General features: G+C 48.1%; 2 protein-coding genes across 10 annotated transcripts; both read left to right on the top strand.

Moving 5' to 3' along the window:
* The first annotated feature begins 282 nt into the window (after positions 1-282).
* Positions 283-17,903, top strand: IL17RC (interleukin 17 receptor C). 9 transcript variants are annotated; one of them, XM_072598527.1, is made up of 19 exons: positions 283-701; positions 1,170-1,191; positions 1,436-1,585; positions 2,757-2,834; positions 3,073-3,182; positions 4,162-4,273; positions 7,836-7,880; positions 8,050-8,186; positions 8,855-8,914; positions 9,172-9,226; positions 9,429-9,616; positions 9,915-9,965; positions 11,578-11,623; positions 11,779-11,900; positions 12,444-12,503; positions 16,345-16,390; positions 16,559-16,654; positions 16,938-16,976; positions 17,123-17,903. In XM_072598527.1, exons 1-19 carry the CDS (start codon positions 591-593, stop codon positions 17,713-17,715), a joined length of 2,121 nt encoding a protein of 706 aa, XP_072454628.1. In that variant the 5' UTR covers positions 283-590; the 3' UTR covers positions 17,716-17,903. The 9 variants fall into 9 exon arrangements, with proteins under 9 accessions (XP_072454628.1, XP_072454631.1, XP_072454627.1 ...); XM_072598526.1 differs by having other exon boundaries at positions 299-701; positions 4,141-4,273; XM_072598530.1 differs by lacking the exon at positions 16,938-16,976.
* A 99-nt stretch (positions 17,904-18,002) lies between these two features.
* CRELD1 (cysteine rich with EGF like domains 1) lies at positions 18,003-25,646 on the top strand. The gene is made up of 11 exons (XM_072598536.1): positions 18,003-18,226; positions 20,007-20,187; positions 20,316-20,398; positions 20,657-20,767; positions 21,383-21,474; positions 22,075-22,251; positions 22,383-22,478; positions 23,210-23,293; positions 23,527-23,622; positions 23,782-23,922; positions 24,506-25,646. The coding sequence occupies exons 2-11, from the start codon at positions 20,050-20,052 to the stop codon at positions 24,724-24,726; spliced, it is 1,239 nt and encodes a 412-aa protein (XP_072454637.1). The 5' UTR covers positions 18,003-18,226; positions 20,007-20,049; the 3' UTR covers positions 24,727-25,646.
* Positions 25,647-26,647: the final 1,001 nt, after the last annotated feature.

Raw genomic sequence — 26,647 nt, 5'->3', positions numbered from 1 at the left:
CGCCCTCCCCTTTCCCATCTTCCCAGAGGACTCCCCAGGAGGTAGGTGGCCTTGCTCAATATTGCCTTTGGTTATTGGCCACTCCCTAGCTAGGTGTGTGTGTGTGTGTGTGTGTGTGTGTGTGTGTGTGTGTGTGTGTGTGTGTGTGTGTGTGTAAATTGGGAGGATTATACCTTGTGTGAAGTGGCCAGTGAGTTGCCTGCTTCCCAGTCATCCAGATTGGGCACAGGGCCCAGGGTTTTGTGGGAGGGACAGGACAGGGGCTGGAACAAGAGGCGGGGACAGCAGAGCTCAGAGCTGAATCGAAAGCACTTTGGATTTAGAGATCAAACTGAAAAGAGTGATCCTGGGAGCCTAGTGACTGGAATCTCCTCCCAACCCTCCCACCCTAGGAGGCCCCAGAGCCAGGATAGGAGTGGGAGGGGAGGGGTTCCAGTCCCCACCGTGGTACTGCTGGACATCCAAGGAGAAAGGAACAGTTGACCACGATAGACCTGTGTGGGGAGAGCAGAAATAGTTCCTCCCTCCCCCCAAGGGGGAGCAGCCTCAGGCCTGAGTCCTGACTAACAACTCTGATCGGCAAGTAGAAGATGCTGGTTCCATGGTTCCTTCTCTTTTTCTCCTTGGTTCTTGGTAGCAGGCCCTGGGTCTTCTCTTTGGAGAAGTTGGCAGGGTCCCACGATGATGCTCGGTGCTCTCAGGTAGGTTGGGAACTCTGGGGTTCCTGGGTGTCTTGGGGAGTTTAGAGTATGGTCGGGGGAGATTACACATTCTGACTTGGGCTCTGACAGTACCAGCCTCCACCAACCCATCTCCAGTGTAACTGCCCTTTCAGGTCTGGCTAGGTAAGGCTAGTGCTGAGCTAGGGGGAAGGGCAGAGTGAGGAGGGGAGGGGAGGCAAACAACTAGCTCAGCTCACCCTTTCCCTCCAGGCTATTAGCTTGGGTATTCTAAGGCTTCAGCAGGGTCAAATCTTTGCACTTAGAACTTGAGATCTGAGCAACAGGTACCTCTGGAAAAGTTTTGGGACTCATAGAGGCCCTAGCTGTCTCTTTGTATCCTCAAGGGTAGTGCACAAGCTGAATCCCACGTACGGGAGCTCAGGGATGCATGTGGGAAAATTGAGTAAGGGGAAACTTGGAACCTGTGAACTCCCTTTCTTCCCCTAGGGTCTTTCATGTCACCTTTGGGGTGAGTATCAAGAGAAGACTGGAAATGGAATTTACTTTCCTGCCACTGGCTCCTTGGAGACCTCCACAATCCCTTAGGTCTGGCTGAGCTGGTTCCCTGGGGCTTCCTAGGGAATTCCTTCTATGGGAACCTACCCACCCTTGTACTAGTATTGAGGGCAAGCACAGTATCCTTCCCTTGTCCCCCTTCACCCCCTGTTCTGGACTGGGCATTTCCAAAGGCTGCTACTTGCCTCCTCCTTCAGATGATGTGCTCTGCCTGCTGGAGAGAATCGAGTCTCCCAAAGACCCTGTATTGGTGCCCACAAAACTACAGACAGAGGTGGTCCTTCGATGCAGGGAAGAAAGTAACTGTGTCCCTTGTGTTCGAGTGACCCTCCACCTAACAGTGCAGGGTGAGAGACTCTGTGTATGTGGGGGGGGGGGGGGAAGGAGACACTATGGGGAGGCATCTCCTGCCCTGATGTGGTTCTCTGGGGCAAGATGGAGAAAGGGTTTATCAAATATGAAAAGAGGTAGAGGGTGGAGGAAGTCCTGGGGGCAGGAGGTAAGGGTAAGAGGTAAAAAGGACCTGAGGGAGGAGAGAAAAAGCTGGTAGGGACACAGTTTGGCCCAGTGTAATGAAGGCTGAATTGAGGTCATTAGACTTGGGTTCAAGTCTTTCATTCTCCTATCTAGGCTCATAGGATCATAGGGCTATAGCTAAAAGGGACCTCATGGGTCACCCAGTTCAAACACTCCCCCCTTCCCACTTCCCATTTTATAGATGAGGCTCAGGGGGATTAAATGACTTGCCCAGATGTGAGATTTGAACCCAGGTCCACTGATTCCAGAGCAGAGTCTTTATGTGAACTACACTGCTTCTCTTGGGTGACTTTGGGTACCTTTCACATAAGGATGCTATTCTAAAGTCTCTTCTAGCTCTGAATTCTAAAATTGGGAGGGGAGGGTAGGCTGGGGGACAACATTACACTTAAGAGGGAGAACTCCTGATAGGAGAAAGGAAAGAGGGAGGAAAAAATCTTGATCAGGGAAAAAGAAGAGGGGAAAGGGAGGGATGTTGGTGGAAGGAAAGAAGAGCCAAGTTTTGAGCACAGAATAGCTTGTGTTTGCCATCTTTGTATCTCACTAGGTTTGAGTGGAAGAGATCCCAAGTGATTGAAAAGATAGAGGGAAGAGAAAGGTCCTGGTGGAAAAGGGGAAGGAACTGGTAAAGGCAGAAGAAGGCAGTAAAAGTGTAGTCATCTGAGGAAGGCTCAGACCCATGGCTAGGAGTGGAGAATGTTTGGGGGAGAAGGATTTCCCCTTAAATTCTTTAGGGGCAGCAGGAACTCAGCTGTTGGCTCAGGATCCCTCCTACCTGTTGTCTTAGGCTCCTCCATCTCAAGTCTCAGTAGTTAAGGAAGGTAGGATCCTTTGGGATGCAGCCCAGAGGTTTTATTTCCCAGCACAAGGAATTCCAGAAAACCTTGGGAAAGGGGCCAGAAAACTTACTCACTGTCTCTGAGGTGGGGGGTGGGCGGGGTGCTAGGGCACGGGGGCTCTGCCTTTACAAAATCTTCTTAGAACCTAGAAAGGAAGATCTTGATGAGGATGGACTCCAAGAAGATGCTGAACTAACATCTCAATCTTGGTCTAGGAATGGTGAGACAGCCCCCCCCTCCCACTTTCCCCACCCCATTTCCGCTCTGAGTCTCTGCTCTGCTCCCTCCCCGGGGAAGGATGGTTCTTTGCAGGATATTCCCTTCGTCCCAGTTCCCTGCATTACTCCTCAGACCAACTCAGGCTGCTGTTCCTAGCACAGTGTCTTACCACAGCCCTCTGTACTCAGTAGGTTATTCATAAATGATTACCAAGTTGAATTGTATTGTGTCTCTCATAGAATCTCTCCAGGCAAAAGTCATACTCTCCTTCCAGGCCTATCTCTCTGATCGATGTGTCTTGGTGAAGGTAGAGGTGCCTGCTGCCATGGTACAGCCAGGCCAAAATGTGGTAGGTGAAGGGATGAAAGGGGAGGAAAGCTGTGGGTACTGGTCCATAATTTAAGTTTATTTTAAAACTATGCTACCTGGACACACATATTCTCACTGGAGGCTTTATGCAAGAAAATATCAGGCTTGGAATCAAGCCTCTCTGGCACTAAATTGTTATGTGGCCTTAGGCAAGTCTCTTTATGCTCAGTGCCTCAGTTTCCCTAATTTGTAAAATGGGGATAATTACTGCTCTGATTCCCTCATAGGGTTGTTTCCAGTAACAAATAAAGTGATGCTTATGATAATGTTTTGAAAAGGATTTTTAAAAAACAGTATTTGAGGAAAGGAAGTGACCTTGGGTGGAAATTTTTTTCATATGAAGGGGAAAAGAAGCATATATTAAGAGTTTATTATATGCTAGTCACATTTCCTTTCCAGTACTTCACATTTATTATCTCATTTGATTCTTACAACAACCCTGCGACTTAGGTGCTGTTGTTGTCCCTATGTTACAGCTGAGAAAGCTGAAGCAGACAGAAGTTAAATGACTTGCCCAGGGTCACACCAGTAAACATCTGAGGCTAGATTCCAACTCAGGTCTTCTGGACTCCAGGCCTGTAACTCTCTCCACTTTGTATTTAGATGCCAATTATGTTACGGAAGGTTCTAGACTTGGAATCAAAAGATCTGTGTTTGAATCTGGACTTTCACATTTGTCAGCTGAGTCACTGGGCAAATTTCCCTCTTTGGATCTTTCTTTATCTCTAAAATGAGTCTGTACACTTCCTCATGACTTCCCAAGGCTATTGTGAGGAAACCACCGAGTAGAATGATCAAGGCAAATGATTTTTGTTTTGCTTCTAGGGGAGAGGGGTCAGCAGGCTTGTTAGGGTAGAGAAAGTCAGGATTGTTTATTGGAGGGAGCTAAGGATTCTGTTAGTAGTCCCTGCTTTTGACCTTAACGCTAACCCGTTGAGGGTTTTTTGACTTTTTCTCAGGGTTCATTGGTATTTGACTGCTTTAAGGCACCAGTAGGGGGAGAAGTACGGATCTGGTCCTATACTCAGCCCCCCTACCAGAAGGAACTCAATCATACGCAACTGTTACCAGGTGAGTGCTAGGCCATTGGGGGAGGGGAGAAGCAAGATAGGGCCTTGGCAACATCTGAAAGAGGAAAAATTGGTGTATCATCTCTTTAGTCTCTTTTTGGATACTTGCCTCTCAAGTCTGCTTTCTCTCTCCTCCATCACAACCTGTTCTCAGGAGAGGATCTGAGACTAGCCATTTTTACCTGAAATTGAGAGGGTTTTTTTATACAAATTTTTATTGATAGCTTCATTTTTATATCACCTACATTTTCAAATAGAGCCTTTCTCTTCCAAGAAAGTCATACATATATCCAAGAATTTTTTAAAAAAGAAAAAATAGTTCAGCAAAAGTAATGAACACATCAGTAAAAATATTTCCACAATACTCAAATTATTTCTTTCTAGCTGCTTGCAATATTTTCTCTTTGACCTGGGAACACTGAAATTTGGTCACAATATTCCTAGGAGTTTCTCTTTTTGGATCTCTTTCAGGAGGTAAATGGTGAATTCTTTCAATATTTATTTTGCCCTCTGGTTCTAAAATCTCAGGGCAGTTTTCCTTGATAATTTCATGAAAGATGATGTCTAGGCTCTTTTTTTGATCATGGCTTTCAGGTAGTCCCATAATTTTTAAATTGTCTCTCCTGGATCTATTTTCCAGGTCAATTGTTTTTCCAGTGAGATGTTTCACATTATCTTCCATTTTTTCATTCTTTTGGTTTTGTTTTGTAATTTCTTGGTTTCTCATAAAGTCATTAGCTTTCATCTGTTCCATTCTTATTTTTAAAGAGCTATTTTCTTTAGTGAGTTTTTGAACCTCCTTTTCCATTTGGCTACTTCTGCTTTTTAAAGCATTCTCCTCCTCATTGGCTTTTTGGACCTCTTTTGCCAATTGAGTTAGGCTATTTTTAAAGGTGTTATTTTCTTCACTAGTTTTTTTTTTGGGGGGGGGTCTCCTTTAGCAAGCTGTTGACTCACTTTTCATGATTTTCTTGCATTGCTCTCATTTCTCTTCCCATTTTTTCCTCCACCTCTCTAACTTGATTTTCAAAATCCTTTTTGAGCTGTTCCATGGCCTAGGACCATTGAATATTTATTTTGGAGGTTTTGGGTGCAAAAGCCTTGACTTTTATGTCTTCCCCTGATGGTAAACATTGTTCTTCCCCATCTGAAAGGATGTGAGAGAATACCTGTTCACCAAGAAAGTAACCTTCTATAGTCTTATTTTTTTCCCCTTTTTTGGGCATTTTCCCAACCAGTCACTTGACTTGTGGGTCCTTTATCAAGAGTAGGGTATACTGTGGGGACCTTTAAGATCTCAGTTCCTCCAAGGTGGTACAATCAAGGGAGAGGAGTTTACTCCCTGGCCTGCTGGCAGCTGAGATTCAGATCATCTGTTCAGTTCCCCCAGGGGCTTTAAACTAAGACTCCAACAATGGAACAATAGAGCCAGCTGCTGCCTGGCCCACACAGTGCTGGGCTTCACTCTGCTCAGTGTTCCATGGGATAGACCTTTCCTGTTGGCCTTCCAGGTTACCTTTGGCTGGAAATCTCTTTCACTTTGTCGTTCTGTGGCTTCTGCTGCTGTAGCATTTGTTGAGAGTCATTTTTTACAGGTGTTTTATGGGCTGTGGGGGAAGAGCTATAGTACGTGCATCTTTCTACTCCACTATGTTGGCTCCACCCCCCACATCAGGAAAAATATGACAAATATAATATGGTATAATAAATCATATATGTGCTATTCTACTTCCCCCCCCGAAAAAAAGAAGAAAAAGGTGGGATGTTTTCTCATATCTTTTCTTTGGGGTTAACTTTGGTCTTTGTAAATTTTCGGGTGTTCAACTGAACTTGAGTTTTAACTCCCAAGTTCCATAACCTAGGAGCATTCGCATTTGTTAAACTGAAGAAGACCTGGGTTTGAATCCAGACTTTGTCCCTTATCACCCCTGTGACAATGGGCAAGTCACTGTGCCTCTTAGGTTTTAGCTGAATCAGCTGTAACATCAGGGAATTTGATTTAGTGATCTCTAAGGTTCCCTCCAGCTCCTGCATCTATGTCTAGGTTACATCAGAGCTACCCCCAGCCTTAGCTCTTATTGTAGGATGAAAGCTTCCGGCATTTGAAACCCTTCACCCTACCCTTCCAGGTTTACTCCCCTCTAAGGACATTAGCATCCAACAGACTGAGGCTTCTCATTAGCCTTCACATACTCCATTCCTTCTCCCACATCTGGAATCCCCCCTTTGCTCCACCTCTTAAAAACTCTAGAAGGCATAGTACAAGTAGCATCTTTTATGTGAGACTTTTTCTGATCCCCACCCTCCTCTGTTCAGCTGCTAATACCTTGTATTTATTTTTTTATGAGAGACTATGTCATAGTCTGTGAAAGCTGGCTTGGCCTACCTTTATTGGTAGAGGGATTTCCTTCACCTGGGAGTTGCCTCTACCAATGAAATCACATATCTAGTCTCTTTCTCCATTTATTTCATACGTGTGTGCATCTCTGTGTATATATACATACATATTGTTTCTTCCAATGAAGGGAATAAGGTAATAATAAAGTATAATATATTAACTAATAATTTATTAATTAATCAATAATTAGTATTAGTTAAATAATAAATAATTAAAATAATAATAATGATTAATAATAGAATATATTATAATAATGATGAGGTAATAATCCTTGACAACAAAGACTGTTTCTTCTTTGGTTTTGTAGCCCCAATATCTGGCACAGTGTCTGATACAGAGTAGGTACTTAAGAAATGTTTATCAAAGGTTGATTAATTTCAGGCATTGGGGAAAAGTGGGAAAAAGTCCACTGGATATAAGAGTCAGAGTTGCTGGTTTTGAATACTGACTAACTTCACTCCTCTTGTGACTTTTGGCAAATCATTTCACTTACTTGGGCCTCCATTTTCTAATCTTTAATTAAGGAGATCAGATTAAATGGCCTCTCAGGTCCTTTCCGGTCCAAATTCAAGGATCCTAGGTATTTGCAGAGGGAGGAAGCAAGCACAGGTTTTACTGAAATCTTGTGACATGTAGTTGGTTAGTGGTTGTCTGTTCTCAAAGAGGATCAACATGGCATCACTTGTTGGAGTCAAGGTATAGTTTGTCCTTTTGTGGTTGATCAGACCTATATGAACTTGGAGGGCTCTGCCACAGGTTGGGCACAAATAGTCCACGTGAATATTTGGAGTGGAGATGTCCCTAAATTTGTGCATCTCACATTTCTTTTGAGCTACAGCAATTCTGCTTCGCTCATAGAGCACAGAGCTTTCTTTGATGTGGGCACATCATGCTGGGTAGTTCTGTGCCATTGTCTCCATGTCTCACAATTGATTCCAAAGTTCTTCAGAGAGACCTTGAAAGTGTCCTTGTATCTCTTCTTCTGACGTCCATGTGAGTGCTTGCCTTGTGTGAATTCTCCATAAAATAGTCTTTTAGGCAAACATAAGTTTGATACATAGTGAACAGCCAGTGAATAAGAATTTGAAAAGAGACATTGTAATTTCTTCCCCTCCTGTTTTCCTCCTAGTCCCTCCTGAGGGCTTTCATTCTGTTCTCTCCTCAGATTGTGTCGAGTCTGAACTGCAGGACAGCGTCCAGAGCTGCTGGGGTATAGAATGAGCTGCTGGGGTATAGAACAGAGTAGGGGTGAGAGCAGGGGGAAGTTGGGAGACGGACAAGTTTGGGGGCAGGAGGAGACTGAGGGGAGCTGAAGGAAGGGATGCTGCTAGGGATGAAAAAAGGGGATGGAAATTCAGCCCCCTCCAATTCCCTTCCAGTGCTGCCCTGGTTCAATATCTCAGCTGAAGGGGATACTATACAGCTGGTGCTGGACGTCTCCACGGAGCAAAACTATATCCTCTTCCTTTATTGGAATCAGACCCGGAATTTTAGCACAAGGTTTCATGAAGTCTTGGTGAGAAGGGATACAACTCTCGGCTTTAATCCCCCATTTCTGCTTCAATCTCCTGCCCTCTCTTCCCTCCACTCCATCAAGATCTTCACGTCTGGCTCCTCCCTGTCTGGGATCTCCCAGTCAACATTTATTCCCCTTCCCTCCCCTCCAGCAAACCAACCAACCAACTTGAGTTTTACAGTCTCCCCCTCCCCCTTTCTCTCAATCTCTGAAGTTCCTCTTTGGGTCCCTCCTACCTTTCCTGTCTTTTCTCCTTCCTGGTCCCTCTTTGACCCTTACTCAGATACTATTTCCTATCTCACCCTTGTTCTCTGATGCCAGTCAATGTATCCTGGGTATGGTATTCTCTGACAAGGGTCCAAGAGCTCCTATCTCACCCTCCACCCTCACACTTATTCCAACGCTATTTTTATTTTAAAAGGAGACTCTCAAAAACAAGAAAGCCTCCAGGAATCAAATGGTGAATCTGTAATGAGAGAATTTCATCCACTGGGGATGGGCAGAAGGGGAAATCATTGGGGAATAGAGCTGCTCACCTACTCTCAGTCCTGGCTGCCTCCTTTCTTTAGCCATGACCTCTTGTCTCCTTTCTAGGAGTCTGTCTTCCCTCCCTCCATACCTCCTAATAGTAGTGATATCTGAGACTCTGTCCTTGACTTGTTCCCTAGACAGGACCACAGAATATCACCCTGAACCAAACGGATCTTGTCCCTTGCCTCTGTATCCAGGTAGGAACTGAGTCTATCCAAGGCTTGAAGCTTGGTGGTGGTGGTGGTAGAATCAGAATTCTCTCCCTTAGCCTGGGGGAGGCTGTGTGTGTGTGCGTGTGTGCGTGTGTGTGTGTGTGCGTGTGTGTGTGTGTGCGTGTGTGTGTGTGTGTGTGTGTGTGTGTGTGTGTGTGTGTGTAAGAAAGGGCCCTGTTCCCAAGTCAAAGACAGGTTAAGCCTTGCCTTTTGTTCCTTTACTAAACCAACTTATTTTACAGATGTGGCCAAATGTACCAGATGCCATCAGAAACAGCCATTGCCCCTTCTGGGAGGGTGAGAAAGTTTGGGATCCTGGGATCAAAGCAGGGGGAGGCAATCACTGGTCCTAGAATGACAGTGGGGTGGGGATACAGAGGGAAAATGAAGCCTGGGGAGGAGAGAGTGTGGGGTGGATGGGAGGTAGAAGTGGGAGAATTCCTCTGGGGGCCAGCACAGGTGAGGAATGCCTGGGTCTCTCACTACTCTTCCTCCCCAGACTCTAGGGCCCACAAGAATCTGTGGAGCCACAGCAAGCTGAAGTTCTGGGGGACGACAGGCCTGAGCTGGATGGTGGAGGCCCCCTGTCCCTTGTCTGCCGAGATTGTTCTCTGTTGGAAGCCGATGGGTAGCGAACCCTGCCAGCCCCTGCCTTTGCCCCTGCCTCGGGAGAAAGTCACTGTGAATGTAAGGGAAGGGAAGGGAGGGAGCAAGACAGAAGGTGGGGCAGGAAGGGCAAGAGGAGGAGGGGAATCAGGGAGCAAGTGACAGAAACCAGAGACTGTTACCTGGAAATTAGCTCAGATCATCCAAGAGGTGGGGTTGGGGAGGATGTTAGAGAGGTTGTCTCACACACACACACACACACACACACACACACACACACACACACACACACACACACACACACACACACCACACCCCTTGTGACTGTTAACCCTGGCAATTTCCTTCCCCTCTCCTTCCCTCCTTCTCTTCTCTGCAGAAATCCCAGGACCTCCCTCTGCTGACTCTCCATCCCAATGTCTGTGTTCAGGTGAGATCCCCAAGGAGAAAGGATGCTGGAGCCAGCAGAACTGGAGCTCTGGGTTCTGTTTCCAGCTCTGCCGCAAACTCCTGGTGCGACCCTGGGCCAGGCCCTTCCCTTCTCTGAGACTTAGTTTCCTGATCTGTTAAATGATGATAATCACACCCACCTTGTCTACTTTCTGGGATTGTTTGGAGGATCACCTTTAGAGTAGCGGAAAAAACATTAGCAAAGGAGAGAGGAGACTCTGGCTTAAGGATTGACCATGACATGAACTAATTTGGTGACCTAGTATAAGTCACTTCCCTTACTGGGCCTCAGTTTCCTCATCTGTAAAGTTGGGGAGGGAACTAGATCAGGGATTCTTACCCTCACTTCCTTCGGACTCAAAGGGATAGCGGATAAATTTCAGGGGATCTAGGGACTAGGAAGAGGGAAAGAATCACATCTTTCTTTTTACTAATCTCAAACTGAAATTCACCATTTCCTTTTGGTTATGAATGTAAGCAACAAACTGTTATTCTGAGAAGGGTCCACAGGAGTCATCAGACTGCCAGCAGGACCCATGACACAAATAAGGCTGACAATCCCCAGGCTAAGTCTTCTAACTCTGGCTGGGCTAGTGGGTGGATGCAAGGAGCCTCTTGTCCCCAGAAGTGATATTTTGCTGGCAAATACTTGGTTTTTTCTTTATGTGAAAGAGATTTTTTTAAATTGCCACACAAATGTGAGGGACTATCATCCTTATTCTCCAACCTTTGACTTGAATGACACAGGAAACTCCCAGTAAGGAAAATCCTTCTATCAATGCAGGGAGACTTTGCAACCCCTAGTCCTGGAACTGTCTAGAAGTGCTGAATGGTTAAATGACTTATCCAGGGTCACACTGCTAGTACCATCAGAGGCAGGATTTGGAACCAGGTCTTCCCGACTCATTGCATACAACACCCAGATTCCTCCTCATCATTATAACTTATTTTTACATTTTAAACTTATCTTCATTTTAATAACAATAGGCAGCATGCATATATCACTTTTATGTTTGCAAAGTACTTTACAAATATTTTCTCATTTGATTCTTACAATAATCTTTGGGAGGTAGGTGCTATTGGCATCCCCATTTTACAGATTAGACTGAAGCAGACAGAGGGCAAGTGACTTGCCCAGGGTCACACAGCTAGTAAATGTCTGAGGCTGGATTGAACTCAGTCAAACCTAGTATTCTATCCACTGAGTAACTTTTGTTGCTGTTAAATCATTTTCAGTTTGTGACTCTAATTGGGGTTTTTTTTTTCTGTCAAAGTGACTCTCCAGTTTTGCCATTTCCTTCTCTAACTCATTTTACAGATGACGAAACTGAGGCAAAAAGGGCTAATCAACTTGCCCAGGGTCACATAGCTAGTAAGTTGTCTAAGACCAGACTTGAACTCAGGTGCTCCTAACTCTAGCGCTGGTGCTCTATCCACTGTGTCACCTAGCTGCCTATTAATATTATTTAGGATATGTGCCCTCCTCCTTTCCCCACCCTCTGCCTTTCTCTGAGCTTTCCCTTCCCCTTCCTCCTTCTCATCTGGAGCCTTCTCCTCATCAGGCCTCCTGATTCTGTCCTTCTTCCATACAGGTGTGGAGTAGGGAAAAGCTCCAAATTCAGGAGTGCCCCCAGGAGGGTGAGTGAGATGCTGGAAGGAAGAAAGGGGGAGGGAGACCTGGTCAGGGAAATTCTTGAAGAAAGATGGAAAGGGGTATGGCAGGTGTGGTGGTCAGGTTGAAGAGAATGAGAGAAGAGTCTCATTCTGATTTTTTTACCTTTAACCCCTCCCAGATATTCTGGGGCCCCTAAGGGATGACATGCTGCTGCTGGAGACTTGGGGACCTCAGGAGAGCCATTCTTTCTGTGCCATGGAGACCAGTGGATGTACCCCACTGCCAAGCATGGCCCACACGGTGAGAGCCAACCCCACATCTTACAGCCTCATGCCATCCCCCCATCTCCAACATGCCATCCTCCCCCATCCCCATCCCATTGTAGCCCCCAATCTTCCAGTGAGATTTCCTTCCATCCTCTGGCACTGAAGTTAGAATGAGAAAAAACATGTATTCACATCCTGACTCAGGTACTTACTAGCTTTGTGATTCTGGGCAAATCACTTAAGTTTTTGGTGCCTCAGTTTCCTTATTTGTAAAATGAGAGGGTTGGGCTTAATGGCATCCAAGGCCCCTCCTGGCTCTGTATTCTTGTTCTGCTTTACTCCCTGGTTTTTTACTCTGAAACTCTATGACCATAAGGCCTGAGGTCACTTGCAGGTCCCCAAAGTAACCTTGAAGTTTGAGGGGTCTTGCCTCTGTGTACCTCAACCCCTCCCCTGAAGCTCCCTCCCATCTCCCCAACTCCTTCCCTCCTCCCCTAAGCTCCCCCTCTCCAGCTCCTTCCCTCCCTACTAGCTCTGGTGGGGCCTTGTGTGACAACTCCTACTTTTGGTTTGGCAGAGAGCAGCCCTCCTCGGAAAACAGCTTCTTCAAGATCTACAGTCTGGTCAGTGCATGCAGGTCAGTGGAGAGGACAGGCCAGCAAAAGTGGGCAGGCAGTATGAGGGAGGGCATCCTAGTCAAACATGGGAGAATGGAAGGGACCCTGAACAGAGAGAGAAGACCTGGGTTTGAGTTCAGATCTCATGCTTTCATTGTGGTAGTCACTTAGCAAATTATTCCGTCCCTCTTTTAGGAACCTCCACTCTAATATGGGAATGATTAAAAAAAAACCACAACTATATAGTACAGTGGGAAACTCACCTTTGATTCTCCCGAATTTGATACTTATTACCCGGAATAACTGTGATAATCACTTAACTTTGCTATGCCTCAGTTTCCTCATCTGTAAAATTCAGAGCTCTGAGATCACTTCCAACTCTAGGTCTGTGATCCTATGATCTGAAGTGAACTTACCCAAGGATGCAGTGTGACATACAGCGAGGTATGCTGACCTCAGAGGTGGGAAAGCCTGGGTTCCATCCCCACGGGTTACATATAGTGGTGGTGGGCCTGGACAAGTTACTTAACCCCCTTCCCCGCTCCCACCCCCCCAGTGCCTCAGCACTACTCACTAAGACCATAAGAACCACAGCAGAAGGCAAGAGGGAGTTTCCTCATCTGGAAGTTCCCTACCTCAATGAAATCATAGTTCTGATACAAACTTGTCCTTCCTGCCTCACGGGGTTGTGAGTAAAGTGCTTAGGATGAGTTAGAAGTGAGTCATTTTCCTTCCTTCTCTCTTTCCTTCTCAGTTTCTTCGTTTGTAAAATTAGTGAGGGGGAGGAAGGTGGAGAGGTGTCACTGGATTAGATGATCTCTGTTCTGAGGTCCCTTCCAGCTTTGACATTCTACATTCTAATACTTCATGCCCTCAGGTCCCTTCCAAGCTACTCCTCTTCTCATATTCTATGTTCTAACGTCTCTTCTGGCTCAAACGCTGTTCTGACGTTCTATGTTCCGCAGTCTGTGGTAAAATGGTATATATATGTCCCTGCCATTTCCTGAAGATGTCTAAAATAGAACCTCGTCTCCTTGTAACGAGGACGGGCAGTCAATAAAAACAAACCAACACACTAGCCATATCTGAAAATGTATCCCTCATTCCACACTTGGGTGGTCCACCTACTCTCCCAACAGATGGGAGCCAGGCTTCACCATGAATTGGTTCTCTGAGGTCAGCATGGGTCACTGCATCCATCAGAGTTCTGAAGTCTTTCAGTGTTGTTTCCTTTATTGTGTTATCATCATGTGAATTATTCTCCTGGGTTAACATGCAATATCATAAGGTTCCTTCTGGCTCTCATACTCTGTGTTCTTACACTGTATGGTTTCGAGTTTCTGCCACATCTAAAAGTCTGTGCTTAAGGTTCATGCTGGCTCTGACATTCCATGGACTAACACTATTAACAAGGTCTCTTCTAGCTCTAATACCTTGTGTTTAAAGTCCCTTTAAGCTCTAGTATTCTATCACCACCAACAAGGATCTACTTGGTTCAGAGCTTTGGGATGGACCTTCTAGGAAGATGTAGAGAAAGCAAATTGACTAATGGGGAGACTAACACAGGAAGCTGCTTTTCTATCTCCCACAGCACCTAGCAAAGCGCCGGCCCTGTAGATGTTGATGCAGGAAACCTGATCTCTTGTTATTTGTGAGTCCTGTCATCCACTGCTCTCTCCCTCCCTCCCCTACACAGCCTGAACTCTGGGGCAATTCTCATATTTAGAAGGCATTATTAGATTACTTTTTATGCAATATAATAGTGGAATATTTGGTAATTTTTTCTGCCAGGAACAAATCCCTCTTTGCATTTAAAGCTCTGTTCTTGGAACCTCCCAGAAAGGGTTTCCCATAATTTCTTGATGATTTACTGTCATGTTAAAACAGAAAAACATAAACAAACAACACCACTGACTGTCTCTAACCTGTTACGTGGTCATGGACAAGACACTTAGCTTTCATGGTCTTCAATTGCTTCAAAGTTATATGTAAAATGAAAGAACGACAAAACAATCACTGAGCCTTGCTCAAAAGAAAAGATAAGAAAATTACCCCTCCTTCCCTTCTTTGCAGGGGTGGGGGACTATGGGTAGAACACTAGGTACACTGTCAGATGTTTTGGTTAGTTTTATCCAATTGATTTCTCTCCTCCCCCCCATTTCTTTCTTATTCAGTTACAAGGGATGGCTTGCTGAGTAGGTGAGGTGGGAAAGATGTGCTCAGAAATGAAGATGATGTAAAAATAAAAGATATGTCAATAAAAATAAATTTTAAAACATAAGAAGGATTGGACTAGTTCTAAAATTCTATGATTCTGTGAAGACTAGTAATTTTCTGATACCCAATTCAGTTATATTTAAATACATAGGAATTCATTATATTTTATAATTAATTTCATAATTTTACAATTCATTTTATTAAATAATATTTCTCAAAATATAACCAAGTTGGATTTGAGGAAACTCCTGATATGCCGGATGCTGTAGGGAATACAAGAAAATGACACAGGATTCAGTCCTGATGGAACTTATAGTCTAGTTGTAGAGACAGGATGTCATCCATGAAACAATTACGATAATACAAGATAGAACATAATGACTGTATTGGTCCAAACATGTGAGTATGTCCTTAAAAATAACTGGTTACAGGGCACACAGGTTTTATACAAGATAGATACTGTGGGAAAGTACAGCATTTATTCAGACCAATATGGTAACTGAAAAATATTTGGGATGGACTTTAAGGAGCTGAGAAGATCAAAGGGGACTGGAGCACACAGGAAAGATTTCCCTGAAGAAAAAGCAGTCTTAGGGTAGTCCTTAAACTGAGATTTGGAAGGATTTGGAAGGCTTTGGGGGGTGGACAGCATGGCATAGTATATAGGGAGTCAGAAGATCTGGGTTCAAATTCCAACCTTGATACTTAACTATCTGTGTGTTGTTGCTCAGTTATATCTGACTCTTCGTGACTCCATTTGGGGTTTTCTTGGCCGAGCTGCTGGAGTGGTTTGCCATTGCCTTCTCCAGCTCATTTTATAGATAAGGAAACTGAGGCATACAAGGTTAAATGACTTGCCCAGGGTCATACAGCTAAATGCCTGAGGCTGGATTTCTTTCTAATTCTAAGCCCTAGCTGCTCTGTACGGTCTGTGAACATGGGCAAATCAAATGACCTTTTCTGAGGCTTAATTTCATCACCTATCAAATGGGAATGATAACATTCATCAGGAAGTACTTTGTGAAGTTGAAAATACTAGACAGGATCCCCAGATTCGGATCTGGAAAGGCCCGTGAGAGATATGGGAACTGGATCTATAAATTCATTGATAGAAATTATCAGATGAGGAAATTTTCTGTCAACATGGCATCAGCACCTTAGAGCAAGCTGCCGAGAACACTTACTCAGGGTCACACAACTGAGATGTTAAACACAGGATTTGGTTCTTTTTGGTTCCAAAGATAACTCTATCCATGAACACATTGCTTCTCCATCAAGTTTAACTCCTCAAACTGAGGGCCAGGGATATAGAAAGGTCACATAAGTACTAAGGGAGTAGACCTGGGATTTAAATCCAGGTCCTCTAACAATGGATCCACTCTATTTCCCACTATTCCCCCCTCTCCCAATCTCTGTTTCTGTCTCACTGTCTCTCTCAAGAGTGGGGAGGAAAAGTGGGTAAAGAGTTACTCAAAGGCTGAGAGATGACTTGTCAAGGTGGTCATGATTCTGGGATAGCTTTGGAAGAATTTCAGAGATGTGGTCTGATAGAGGGAAAGGAGGCAAGGGAAGGGAGAAGAGGAGGCAATCCATGATACTAGGAGGAGGGCTCCAAGAAGTTAATGGCTTGCTCCTACTTTTCAGTTGTGGAATGACACAGGGATCTTGTGGGCTTGCTCTCTTCAAAAGTGTGAGTATGGTTGGGGAAGAAAGGGTAGTGGGTGGTACCTGGGCCCATGGGGAGCTCAAGAACCTCCTTGTCACTGAGGGATGTCATGGTGCCCACCTGCTCTTCCCACCCCCTCAAGAGGCCCAGGTCACTAGCCCTGGTGCTGACGTCTCCCCTTCTGTCCCTTAGACACACATGAGCGTTGGGTCCTGGTTTGGCTGGCCTTCCTGGTACTGGCTGCTTGCATCCTGTTTCTCTTCCTGCTCAACAGAGGTGGTATGAAAGGTGAGATGCTGCCCTTTAGGGATGTTATCTCCCAGGGCAAGATAAGAACAGATCTCTCCTTCCCCTCTCCATCCCCTAGACTTTCAGGGATTTTCCTCTTCCTGGCACAGCCTAGAAACTGAAAAGAGTCCAGTTAGGAAGTCCCTAGTGGGGAGGGAGGAGAGGGAGGTGGGGCAGTGACCTAGAATGACCTAGCCCTAGCAGGTCTAGAATGCCAAATCTAAATGCCAAGCACATCCAGGGGCCAGGCTGATTGGCTGCTTCTGCCCCTCTCCCTTCACAGGGTGGCTGCAATTCTTGAAGGAGGATTACTGCTATGGGGGTGAGTGTCAAGGTGGGATCCCGGGTCACACCTCTCCCTATTCTCTATATAGAGGGGCTGCGAGTTGGGGAAGGGGCTAGGAAAGATGCCCAGGATGTTTTCTTACTTGGCTGCTTCCCACCCAACCTCGGTTCTCTTTCTTGCAGGGGCTGCCCGTCGCCGTAGAGCCCTCATTCTCTACTCTCCAGACCATGCCAGCTTTGAGCGCCTCGTGGGCACCCTGGCCACGGCCCTGCGGCAGCTGCAGCTCTCCGTGGCTGTGGACCTGTGGCACCGGAGGGAATTAAGTGCCCTGGGTCCCCTGGCCTGGTTCCATGCCCAGCGTCGCCAAGCCCTGCAGGAAGGTGGGGTGGTCATCTTGCTCTTCTCCCCGGGGGCCGTGGCGCTCTGCCAGGAGTGGCTCCAAGAGGCGGGCGCTGCCCAGAGGCCGGTCCCCACCTCGGACACCTTTGCCGCTTCTCTCAGCTGCGTGCTGCCTGACTTCCTGGAGGGCAGGGCGACCGGGTGCTACGTGGTCGCCAGTTTTGAGGAGCTGCTTCCCCCCCGGGGGATACCCGACCTCTTCCAGGCGGTGCCCATCTTCTCTCTGCCCTCCCAGATGCCCGCCTTCCTGAGGGCGCTGCTGAGGCCTGGCAAAGGGCGCCAGGACACTTTGAGGGCTCAGGCCGCACGAGTGGGTCAGTACCTCCAGCCTGCCCTGGAGGAGTGCCTGCAGCTGGGCTCGTCTTCCTCTCTCTGACCCAGCCTCGGCCCCTCGCCCAGCATGCCCAAGGGTGCTCCGCAACCCCTGGATCTGCATCCACCTGGAGCCAAGGTCTCCGCCCCTCAGCTTCTGAGGACAGCGGGATTTTGGGGGGGTCCTCTGGGAAGCCCTGCTTTGAACTGCGCGGGCACATCCGGGTGAATAAAGACAGACTTATTTTTGTAGCCTCCGAGCCTCTGTCTGTGCCTCTGGGAAAGGCCTCGGGAGCCCGGGACGCCGCCCTCGCGCGGCCGCGCGTCGTCGCTTTAAAAGCCCGGACAGGTGCACCCCGAGCGCGCTGCCATTGGCCGCTCGGGCAGTGACGCCGGGGCACATGGCCCAACGCCATTGGTGGAAGCGCTGGCTCCGCCCCCTGGACTGCGGAGCTTGCGGAGGCCCCGAGCCGCGCGGAGGCTGCGGCGGCGGCGGCTTCGGCGGCGGCGTGAGGGCGGCGGGGCTGGGCGCGGCCCTGGAGCCCCCAGGCCATCCGTGCTCCGGAAGACGGCGGGTACGGACGCCCCACCCTCCGCGGGTCCCGCCCCCTCCTCTCCCCTCCCCCGCCCCGCCCCACCCCGGAACTGAGCGGGGGAGGGGGGCATGTGTCATCCCCCCGCCCCCAGGGATCTCCTCCCCCCACCCCTCTCTTCCTGCCCCTCCCCCACCGCGGTTAATACCAGCCCCCCAATGTTGTCCGTCCCCTTGAATACCTAGTTAATATCAGCCCCCCAATGTTGTCCCTCCCCCTGAAAACCTAGTTAATACCAGCCCCCCAGTGTTGTCCGTCCCCCTGAATACCTAGTTAATACCAGCCCCCCAATGTTGTCCGTCCCCTTGAATACCTAGTTAATACCAGCCCCCCAATGTTGTCCCTCCCCCTGAAAACCTAGTTAATACCAGCCCCCCAATGTTGTCCCTCCCCCTGAAAACCTAGTTAATACCAGCCCCCCAATGTTGTCCCTCCCCCTGAATACCTAGTTAATACCAGCCCCCCAGTGTTGTCCCTCCCCCTGAAAACCTAGTTAATACCAGCCCCCCAGTGTTGTCCCTCCCCCTGAATACCTAGTTAATAGCAGCCCCCCAGTGTTGTCCCTCCCCCTGAATACCTAGTTAATATCAGCCCCCCATATCTGATTAAAGCTCTGCCAACATCCTTTCCCTTAATACCCTGGTTAATATCAGTCCCCCAATATTGCCCTACTCCCCACAATACCATGGTTAATATTAGTCCCTAAGATTGGTTAATATTATCCCACAATGTTACCATCTCCCTCGGAATACCTGGTTAAAATCAGGCTCCTCCCCCCAGTATTACCCCTTTCCTGGCTAATATCAGTCCCCTAATATTTTTCTCATCTCAGTACTTTAGTTAATATCAGACCCTGCTATTGCCTTCTTTTCTGAATACACCAGCTAATACCGGCTCCTCTGATATTGCCCTCCTCTTTATATGGTACTCTAAGGTCCCCTTCCCCCATGTTTCTGCCTTCCCTTTCCGCTCCAGAATTTATATCAGCTTCTTTAATATTTCCCTCTTCTTTTCCATACCTTGCTTAATATCAGCACCCCTAATACCGTGCCCTTCCTCTCAGTGCTGTGGTTACTATATAGCCCCCCCATATTGCCCCTTTTCTCTGTGTCTCAGTTAACATTAGCCTTTCCCCATACTTTCCTCTTCCCCTCAATATCTTTATAAGCCTCCCCTCACCCCACCCCCCCCTTGACTCCTTCGCTGGAAATACCGTGATTCTGTCCTCTTCCTCTCCTCTCATTCCTCCCTTCTCTCCCACCCCTCACCCTTGGCATTCCCTTGTTGCTCTGTCCAGTTCACCTCTTTTAAATACTCCCTACATACATGTCAGTAGACACCGTCCCTTTGCTGGGCCAGGTTTTTGCCCCCTTCCACTTCCCCCATTACTATAATCCTAGCCTCCCAACCCTAACAGCCCCCCACCCACCCCTACACACACACCTGGGCCAGTGCCTCTTCCTCATTCTTTTTCCCTACCCCAGTACCATCCCATTAACTTGAAAGTCCAAGTCCTGTCCCCGTTTAGAGTTTCCTAGTCACTGGCTTCTTTCCTAATTAATTCCTCCTAATACTACTGCCCACTTCCCAGGAAACAGTGATTGCTTCTCACTATTTCTCTACCTCCTGCCCTTCCTTCTTTCCTGATTTCCAGGAAGACTTGTCCCATCTTCCCCCATCTGCCCCAATAGTCCCTTGCCAGTTATATATTGTTCCTCCTCCATTCCATATGCTCACCACTACCCTTGTTACTCTCCCCTAGTTTCCTGAGCAAAGTGGCCCTCGTCCCTTCACCACCCAGGAAGATGACTCCAGCCCTCTGGAGAGGCCTGGTTCCCACCGTGCTGTGGGGCCTGTGCCTCTTTTTGAACTTCCCTCTCCCTGTATGGCTCCAGTCACAGCCCTGTCACACCTGTCGGGACCTGGTGAACAGCTTCAGCAAGGTGGGTATTTTTTCCAGTCCCTCCAGCTATCCCCCACACCTACCCCCAGGAACCTCATGCTTTTTAAGTGTTTAAGGCAGGGCCACTCATTTTGGAATGGGCTGAATTCTAGAGTTTCTTTTGCCCAGGGATTGGAACGCACAGTTCGGGACAACTTTGGAGGAGGGAACACTGCCTGGGAGGAGGAGAAGCTGTCTAAATATAAGGACAGGTAGTTTCAAGGGTTGGAGGACCTTGGGGCCTCAGGGGCACATTTTCCCAATAAAATGGGGATTCTCCTCTATTTCCAATCAGTGCCACATTGGGGACCTGGAGCATTCAAGGGTCATCAGCCTGCTGTGTAGATCGAACCTCCCCTCTGCTAGGTGCCATTGGCAGGGTTCACTGACTGTGCCGGGCTGGGGTGGGGAGGGAGTCTTGGGCAAGGAGCAGGGCTGAGCCTCAGCCTGTTCATCCACTGTGTGGCCAGTGAGACTCGGCTGGTGGAAGTGCTAGAGGCCGTGTGCAGCAAATCTGACTTTGAGTGTCACCGACTCCTGGAGCAGAGCGAAGAGCTGGTGGAGACTTGGTGGTTCCACAAGTGAGTGGGCTCCCCTGGGGTGTCAGGAGAGAGCTGGGGGGAGCACACATTGGCATGGGGGCACATTTCCCATCAATCCAAATACTGGGCCATTGCTGGATCCCCTTTGCCCATATCATATTCCATCTTGTGTCATCTTTGCTGTGTTGAGCTTTTGGGTCCCCCACTCCCATTAGATTGAAGGCAGACTGCTGATTTTTGTCTTTGGAGCCTCAGCACCTAGCACAGTGTTAAGAGTGCTCAATAAATGCTTTTTTAATTGAATCAAACTGAACTGAGCTCTATTTTGGGAAACAACTCATCTGGGAAACAAGTTGGTGTGGTACAAAGAGCATTGGATTTGGAATCAGGAAACCTGGAAGTCTGATGTGGGACCAAGCCAATTAGCCTCCCAGGACTCTGGCTCTTTTCTCTGTAAAGGGAATAGGGCTGGATGATGTCTCCCTTCCATACAAGTCTTAAAATTTGAATCTGTGGCTCCTTGGTTGGTGAGCATTGGGAGAGGGAGGACCTGGGCTAGGTGATCTAGGACCCTCTTCCTTCAGGGAACCTTGACCCTGTTCTTTGTGGCATATATTCTGTCCTGCACCTTTAATCGTGCCCCCATCCTCTCAGGCAGCATCAGGCCCCAGATCTCTTCCAGTGGCTTTGCATGGACTCCCTAAAGGTTTGCTGCCCTCCTGGAACCTATGGGCCCTCCTGCCTGGGTGAGTTGTTCAAGCTGCCTCTGGGACTAGGGGTGGTGGGCACATCCAGGGCATCTGTTCCCTTTTCAGGGACACTGCAGAGAGTGGGGCATAGAACCTGTGCTCTTGGGGAAACCATTTCATTTTTCTCAGTCTCATCTTCCTACTTTCTGATTCCAACTGCATTGATTTGCTTGTGCAAAAGCTTTTCAATTTTGAAATCTGGTAAAAATTGCCCATTTTTTCTTCTGTGATCTCCTCTAACCCTTATGTAGTTAAGCTGTGTCCTTTCTTTCACCTCCATTTGTCTTATGACCTAGCCTTAATTCCTCTTTGTTCAAACTGGGGATAATGATACTTGTCCAGCTCCCAGGGTGGTTATGAAGATGAAATGAATTTTTAAAAGTGGAGAAGGGTTTTGAAAAAGGCAAGGGTGGTACCATATGCTGGTATGGTAGTGTAACAGCTAGACCCAATCACCATGGTGGAGATGAAGGGTGAGGATTGTTCTGGGGGCTGCATGTGCCTGCGGATATTTGGGAGAAAGACCGGAGGATTCTGGCTCTGTCAGCCCAGCTCTAGGGCTGTCCCAGGCTTAGGATGGATGATGTTTCCTTACAGCCTGTCCTGGAGGTACAGAGAAGCCATGCAGTGGTAATGGGCACTGTGACGGGGAGGGCACCCGACAGGGCAGTGGGCGCTGTGACTGCCAGCCCAGCTATGGGGGCCCCACCTGTGCCCAGTGTGGGGACGGTTACTATGAAGCTACTCGCAACTCCAGTCACCTGGTATGTGAGGGTAGGTAGTGGTCAGGGAGAGGGAGGCCGTTGGGTTGGGGGTGGAGGTGGCATGGTCTGCTCAGCTGTGGATGGGGTCCCCCATCTTTTGCCATCTCACCACATCCCTCCCTTTCTTCCTGCTTCCATCAGCTTGCTTTGGCCCCTGTTCCCGTTGCTCCGGCCCCAAGGAGGGTAACTGCTTACGCTGCAAACAGGGTTGGGCCCTGCACCAGCAGAAGTGTGTGGGTGAGTATAGCAGTGGAGCAGAATCATGGACAGAGCTCCCCCACCTTCCAGGCCTGCCCCAGAGAGGAGTTATTTGTGCCAGGGGGTCAGGAGAGTTGGATTCTCATCTCTGTGCCCTAAGGAGCTATGTGACTTTGGATGAGTCATTGAAACTCTCTGGGCTGTAGAAATGGGGCTAAAAATATTGTTCAGCAAAGAACTGAGGGACTTAAGCATTGACAGCAGTACAGTGATCCAGGACAGTCCCAAAGGCCTAGTGAAGAAGCATGCTGTCCACCTCCAGAGCAGGAACAGTCTGTGGTGATTGAATACAGACTGAAGCATGCTATTTTTCACGTTCTTTCATTTTTTTCTTTTATTTGGGTCTTTTTGTACAAAATCACTAATAGGTAAATGTTCTGCATAATTGCACATGTATAACCTGTATCTGATTGCTTACTGTATCAGGGAGTGGGGAGGAGAGTGAGGGACAGAACTCGGAACTCAAAACTTTAAATAAAGATGTTTTTAAAAATTAGGGGAAAATGGGGCTAAAAGTACTTTTCCCTTTTGGGGCTTCATAAGCGTCAGATGAACTAATTAATGGGTGTGAAAAAACTTGAAAAGAATAAACTATTGTAGGTACACAGAGAGTACTGTGGGGCCTCTGAGGACTGGGTCCCTATGAAGTCAGAGGGAGTTAGGGGCTGGAGGAAGGCAGGCATCTCTCCAGGCCCCCCTCTTCTCCACAGATATCGATGAGTGTGGGACAGAGATGGCCACCTGCAGAGCCAATCAATTCTGCGTGAACACGGATGGGTCCTATGAGTGCCGAGGTCAGACCCAGCTTTGAAGGTGGAAGTGTGGGAAAGGGAGGCCCCCGGGAGGGAAAGCGAGGCGCGAGGCCCCCGGGAGGGAGAGCGAGGCCCCCGGGAGAGAAAGCGAGGCCCCTGGGAGGGTAAGCACCTCTTTCTATCTCTTACTGCTTACCCCCCCACTCCTCCTTCCTAAGTTCTTGGCCTTCACAATGCTGTCAGATCTCAGCTCTTCCTCTTCCCTTTCTCCCCAGATTGTGCCAAAGCCTGTGCTGGCTGTATGGGGGCAGGGCCTGCCCGATGCAAGAGGTGCAGTGTGGGCTACCGACGAGATGGAGCCAAATGTTTGGGTAAGGGGCTCCTCCCATTTTGTGCTGACCACCAACAAGCTATCTGGTCTACCTAGCACTGAGGAATGTGGTGGGGCCAGAGACTCTGGGTCAGAATGTCCAGGGCTCCTGTTGGAAGGTTGCCTTCAAATAAGGCATGACTTCCCTTCCATCCCCCAGATGTGGACGAGTGTGAAGGTGAGGTAGAGGTGTGCACGGGTGCTCACGAGCTCTGCGAGAACACGGATGGAAGCTATCGCTGTGCCTGTGAAGAGGGTTATGAGAGAAGCCAGGAGGGCTGTGTGCCTCGGCAGCCTGAAGGTGAGATGTGTTCTGCATGTAGAAATCAGGCCTTTAGACCCGTTGTGGTGGGGTGCCTCGGGGCAGCCTGGTGGATGTGTGTGAGCTCAGTGTCCTGCCCTTCCTCTCAGTCCCCAGTGTGATCACATAGAGGCGTATTCAGTGTCTGTCTATCTGGCCAATGGGACACAGTCCCGTCTGTTAGATGATTGTCACATTCATTCTTTAGTGTCCATAGACCTTCCCCCAATGCTTACTTTCTGTGTGTGCTCTGTTCTTGACCACCTTCCCCCAGATTACTCCCCTCCCAAGGCTTTGCTTCCCATCCTCAGCTTTCACCCCTGGTCTGGGCTGGCTTCTGTCCAGCATGGCTTAGTGGATAGAACCTTAGACTTGGAGTCAGGATATCTGATTTCAGACTCACTTGGGGGTACTGGGCAATCTCTTTTAAAGATGGTTACTCATCTTCGAAAATGAGAATAGTGACCCAGTGACAGCAGCTACCCCAGACGCTGTTGTTAGACTCCAAGAAGTCATGTGTGGAAAACACCGTAAAGCTCCAAGCGGTGTCTGCGCGCTGATCTCTTATCATTCTCATCTGTAGATCCTAAGCCTGGTGGCTTCTTCTCAGAGGTGACAGACGATGAGGTGGTAGTCTTGCAGCAGATGTTTTTTGGTGTCATCATCTGTGCCCTGGCCACGCTGGCCGCCAAAGGTGACATGGTCTTCACTGCCATCTTCATCGGGGCTGTGGCTGCCATGGCTGGGTACTGGCTGTCTGAGCGTAGTGACCGGGTGCTGGACGGCTTCATCAAAGGCAGATAGACACTTGCTACAAGTGGGAGGGAGGGCCCTCCTCCCTCTCTACAGTACAGGGCCAAGGGTGGTTGGCTCAGATTCAGCCCCAGGGGCTGACACGGGGAAAACCTGGAAACTGATGCTGGGGGGAGACTGGATCCAGATGGGGAGGCAGCTTGGGCAAGTTAAGGTTTGTGCCAAGGAGGGAAGAAGCCAGAGTTGGGATGAGGTGGATCAGCAAACCTTAGCTCTAACCCAAGCCCCACTGAATAAGGACTGCTGGCTGCCAGGTGCCACACCAGTCCTCTGCTAAGCTCAGTGCCTCGCTCTGTTCCTTGGCTTCCATCTTCACAGATGTGGTCCTCCTAGGCAGAGCTGGAGACAGGGCAGATGTCTCCCTCCTAGCCAGAGGCTAGGGCTACAATTATTTTGTTTTTATGTGTGGGGACTGAGCCAGGGTCCCACCCTTTCCTCTGGCTTCTCCACCACAATCCCCTTCTCTACCAGATGAACTTCCTGGGGCCCTCCCCTCCCCTTTGCACTGGGGCTCTGGGCCCTCCAGGGATGCTGAGGCCTGTCTGTTTTAGGAGCTAACAATGGAAGGATTTTGAAAAAATACCCCTGGGGGCAGAGCCCAGAACTTTTAGGGGAGTTGGGGAGGGGGGTGGGAAGAAGATAATGAAGGAGAGAACCGGTCCTAGTTAAGTGATTTTTAAGAATCATTTCCCCATTTTGGTAGTGCCTATGATCTTGGCCACACAGCTGTGTCCTACCTTCTTCCTTCTCCCCTCTTTAGTCCTGGGAACTGGGAGGCAGAGGGAGGTAGTCCATGCAAGGGGAGGGGAGCAGAGGGACGGAATCCTCCTGCATGGTCCCTGCCCTTGCTTTTGCCCACTTTGACTCAACTATTTATTCATCTCAGGAAAATAAAGCTCTTCATAAATCAAGCAGTGACTCCAGCCTCTCTAAGACACCCCGCCATCTGCTCTAGGTTCTAGCCTTCATTTGTCTGATGGTATTGTACATTTGTCTGATGGTAACCCTGTGAGATAGGGCCTTTGATCACCTTGATCTGTCTGGGCTGTCCTGATTCACCCATCCCTCTTAACATTACCATTCGGTGTCTTTGTCCTCCCCCAAGGTTGCCCCTCATGGCTGACCAATCAAACAAAAGAATTCTTTCATTTGTCCTTGACTTCTTAAGGATACCCTGCCCCACCTTGCTATCCCTCAGTCTTGCCCATAACCCACTTGCCATCTTCTCCCACTCATAATTTATTTCTTGGACATCCTTGGCTCTAGTTCTTCAGAATTCCTTATTTTGTTACATGTCACACTCTACTCACTCCCATCATGCACCTCTTCATTGCCCTTTGTGTGAAACTGTAAAAAAAATTCCCCCAAAATTTTGGGCCAAAATATTACTATCCTCATTTTTCAAAGAGGAAAAACTCAGTCTCACAAAGGTTAAATGATTCATCCTAGGCCCTTTGAGTTGGGAATCACACCCAGATCTTCTGACTTTGAATCTTGATTTATAAACTTTTCAACACCCCAGAGAACAGAAGGTGCTAAGGAAGAAGGCTCATCTCCCTTTGGAACTTGAAGAATTAGAAGGATTGGCCACTGGGGTTGAGTGGTAGAAGGAAAGGGTTTGCCATCATCTCCAGTGTGAGAGCTTCAGGAATTGTCCCCTTGGGGAAGAGTTAAAGGATTAGCGAATGTAGTTTGTGGATATGAGATTCTGTTAGATCAGGGGCTCTTTAGGAGTAGCTGAGATGCCAAAGCAGAGAAAAGCCTCTGTAGCTAAAGACGGCCCACTCCCAACCTCCATCCACCGGTGGGTAGATTCTCCCTCCCAAGACATTCTTATTTTTCAAGCAGAACTCCCTGGTCCTAGACCTAGAAATAGAAGGGACATTAGAGGTGATGTAGTTAACCCCCCACA

Source organism: Notamacropus eugenii, chromosome 3 (assembly GCF_028372415.1).
Source record: "Notamacropus eugenii isolate mMacEug1 chromosome 3, mMacEug1.pri_v2, whole genome shotgun sequence".
Lineage (NCBI taxonomy): Eukaryota > Metazoa > Chordata > Mammalia > Diprotodontia > Macropodidae > Notamacropus > Notamacropus eugenii.
This window is presented reverse-complemented; position numbering and strand designations above follow the sequence as displayed.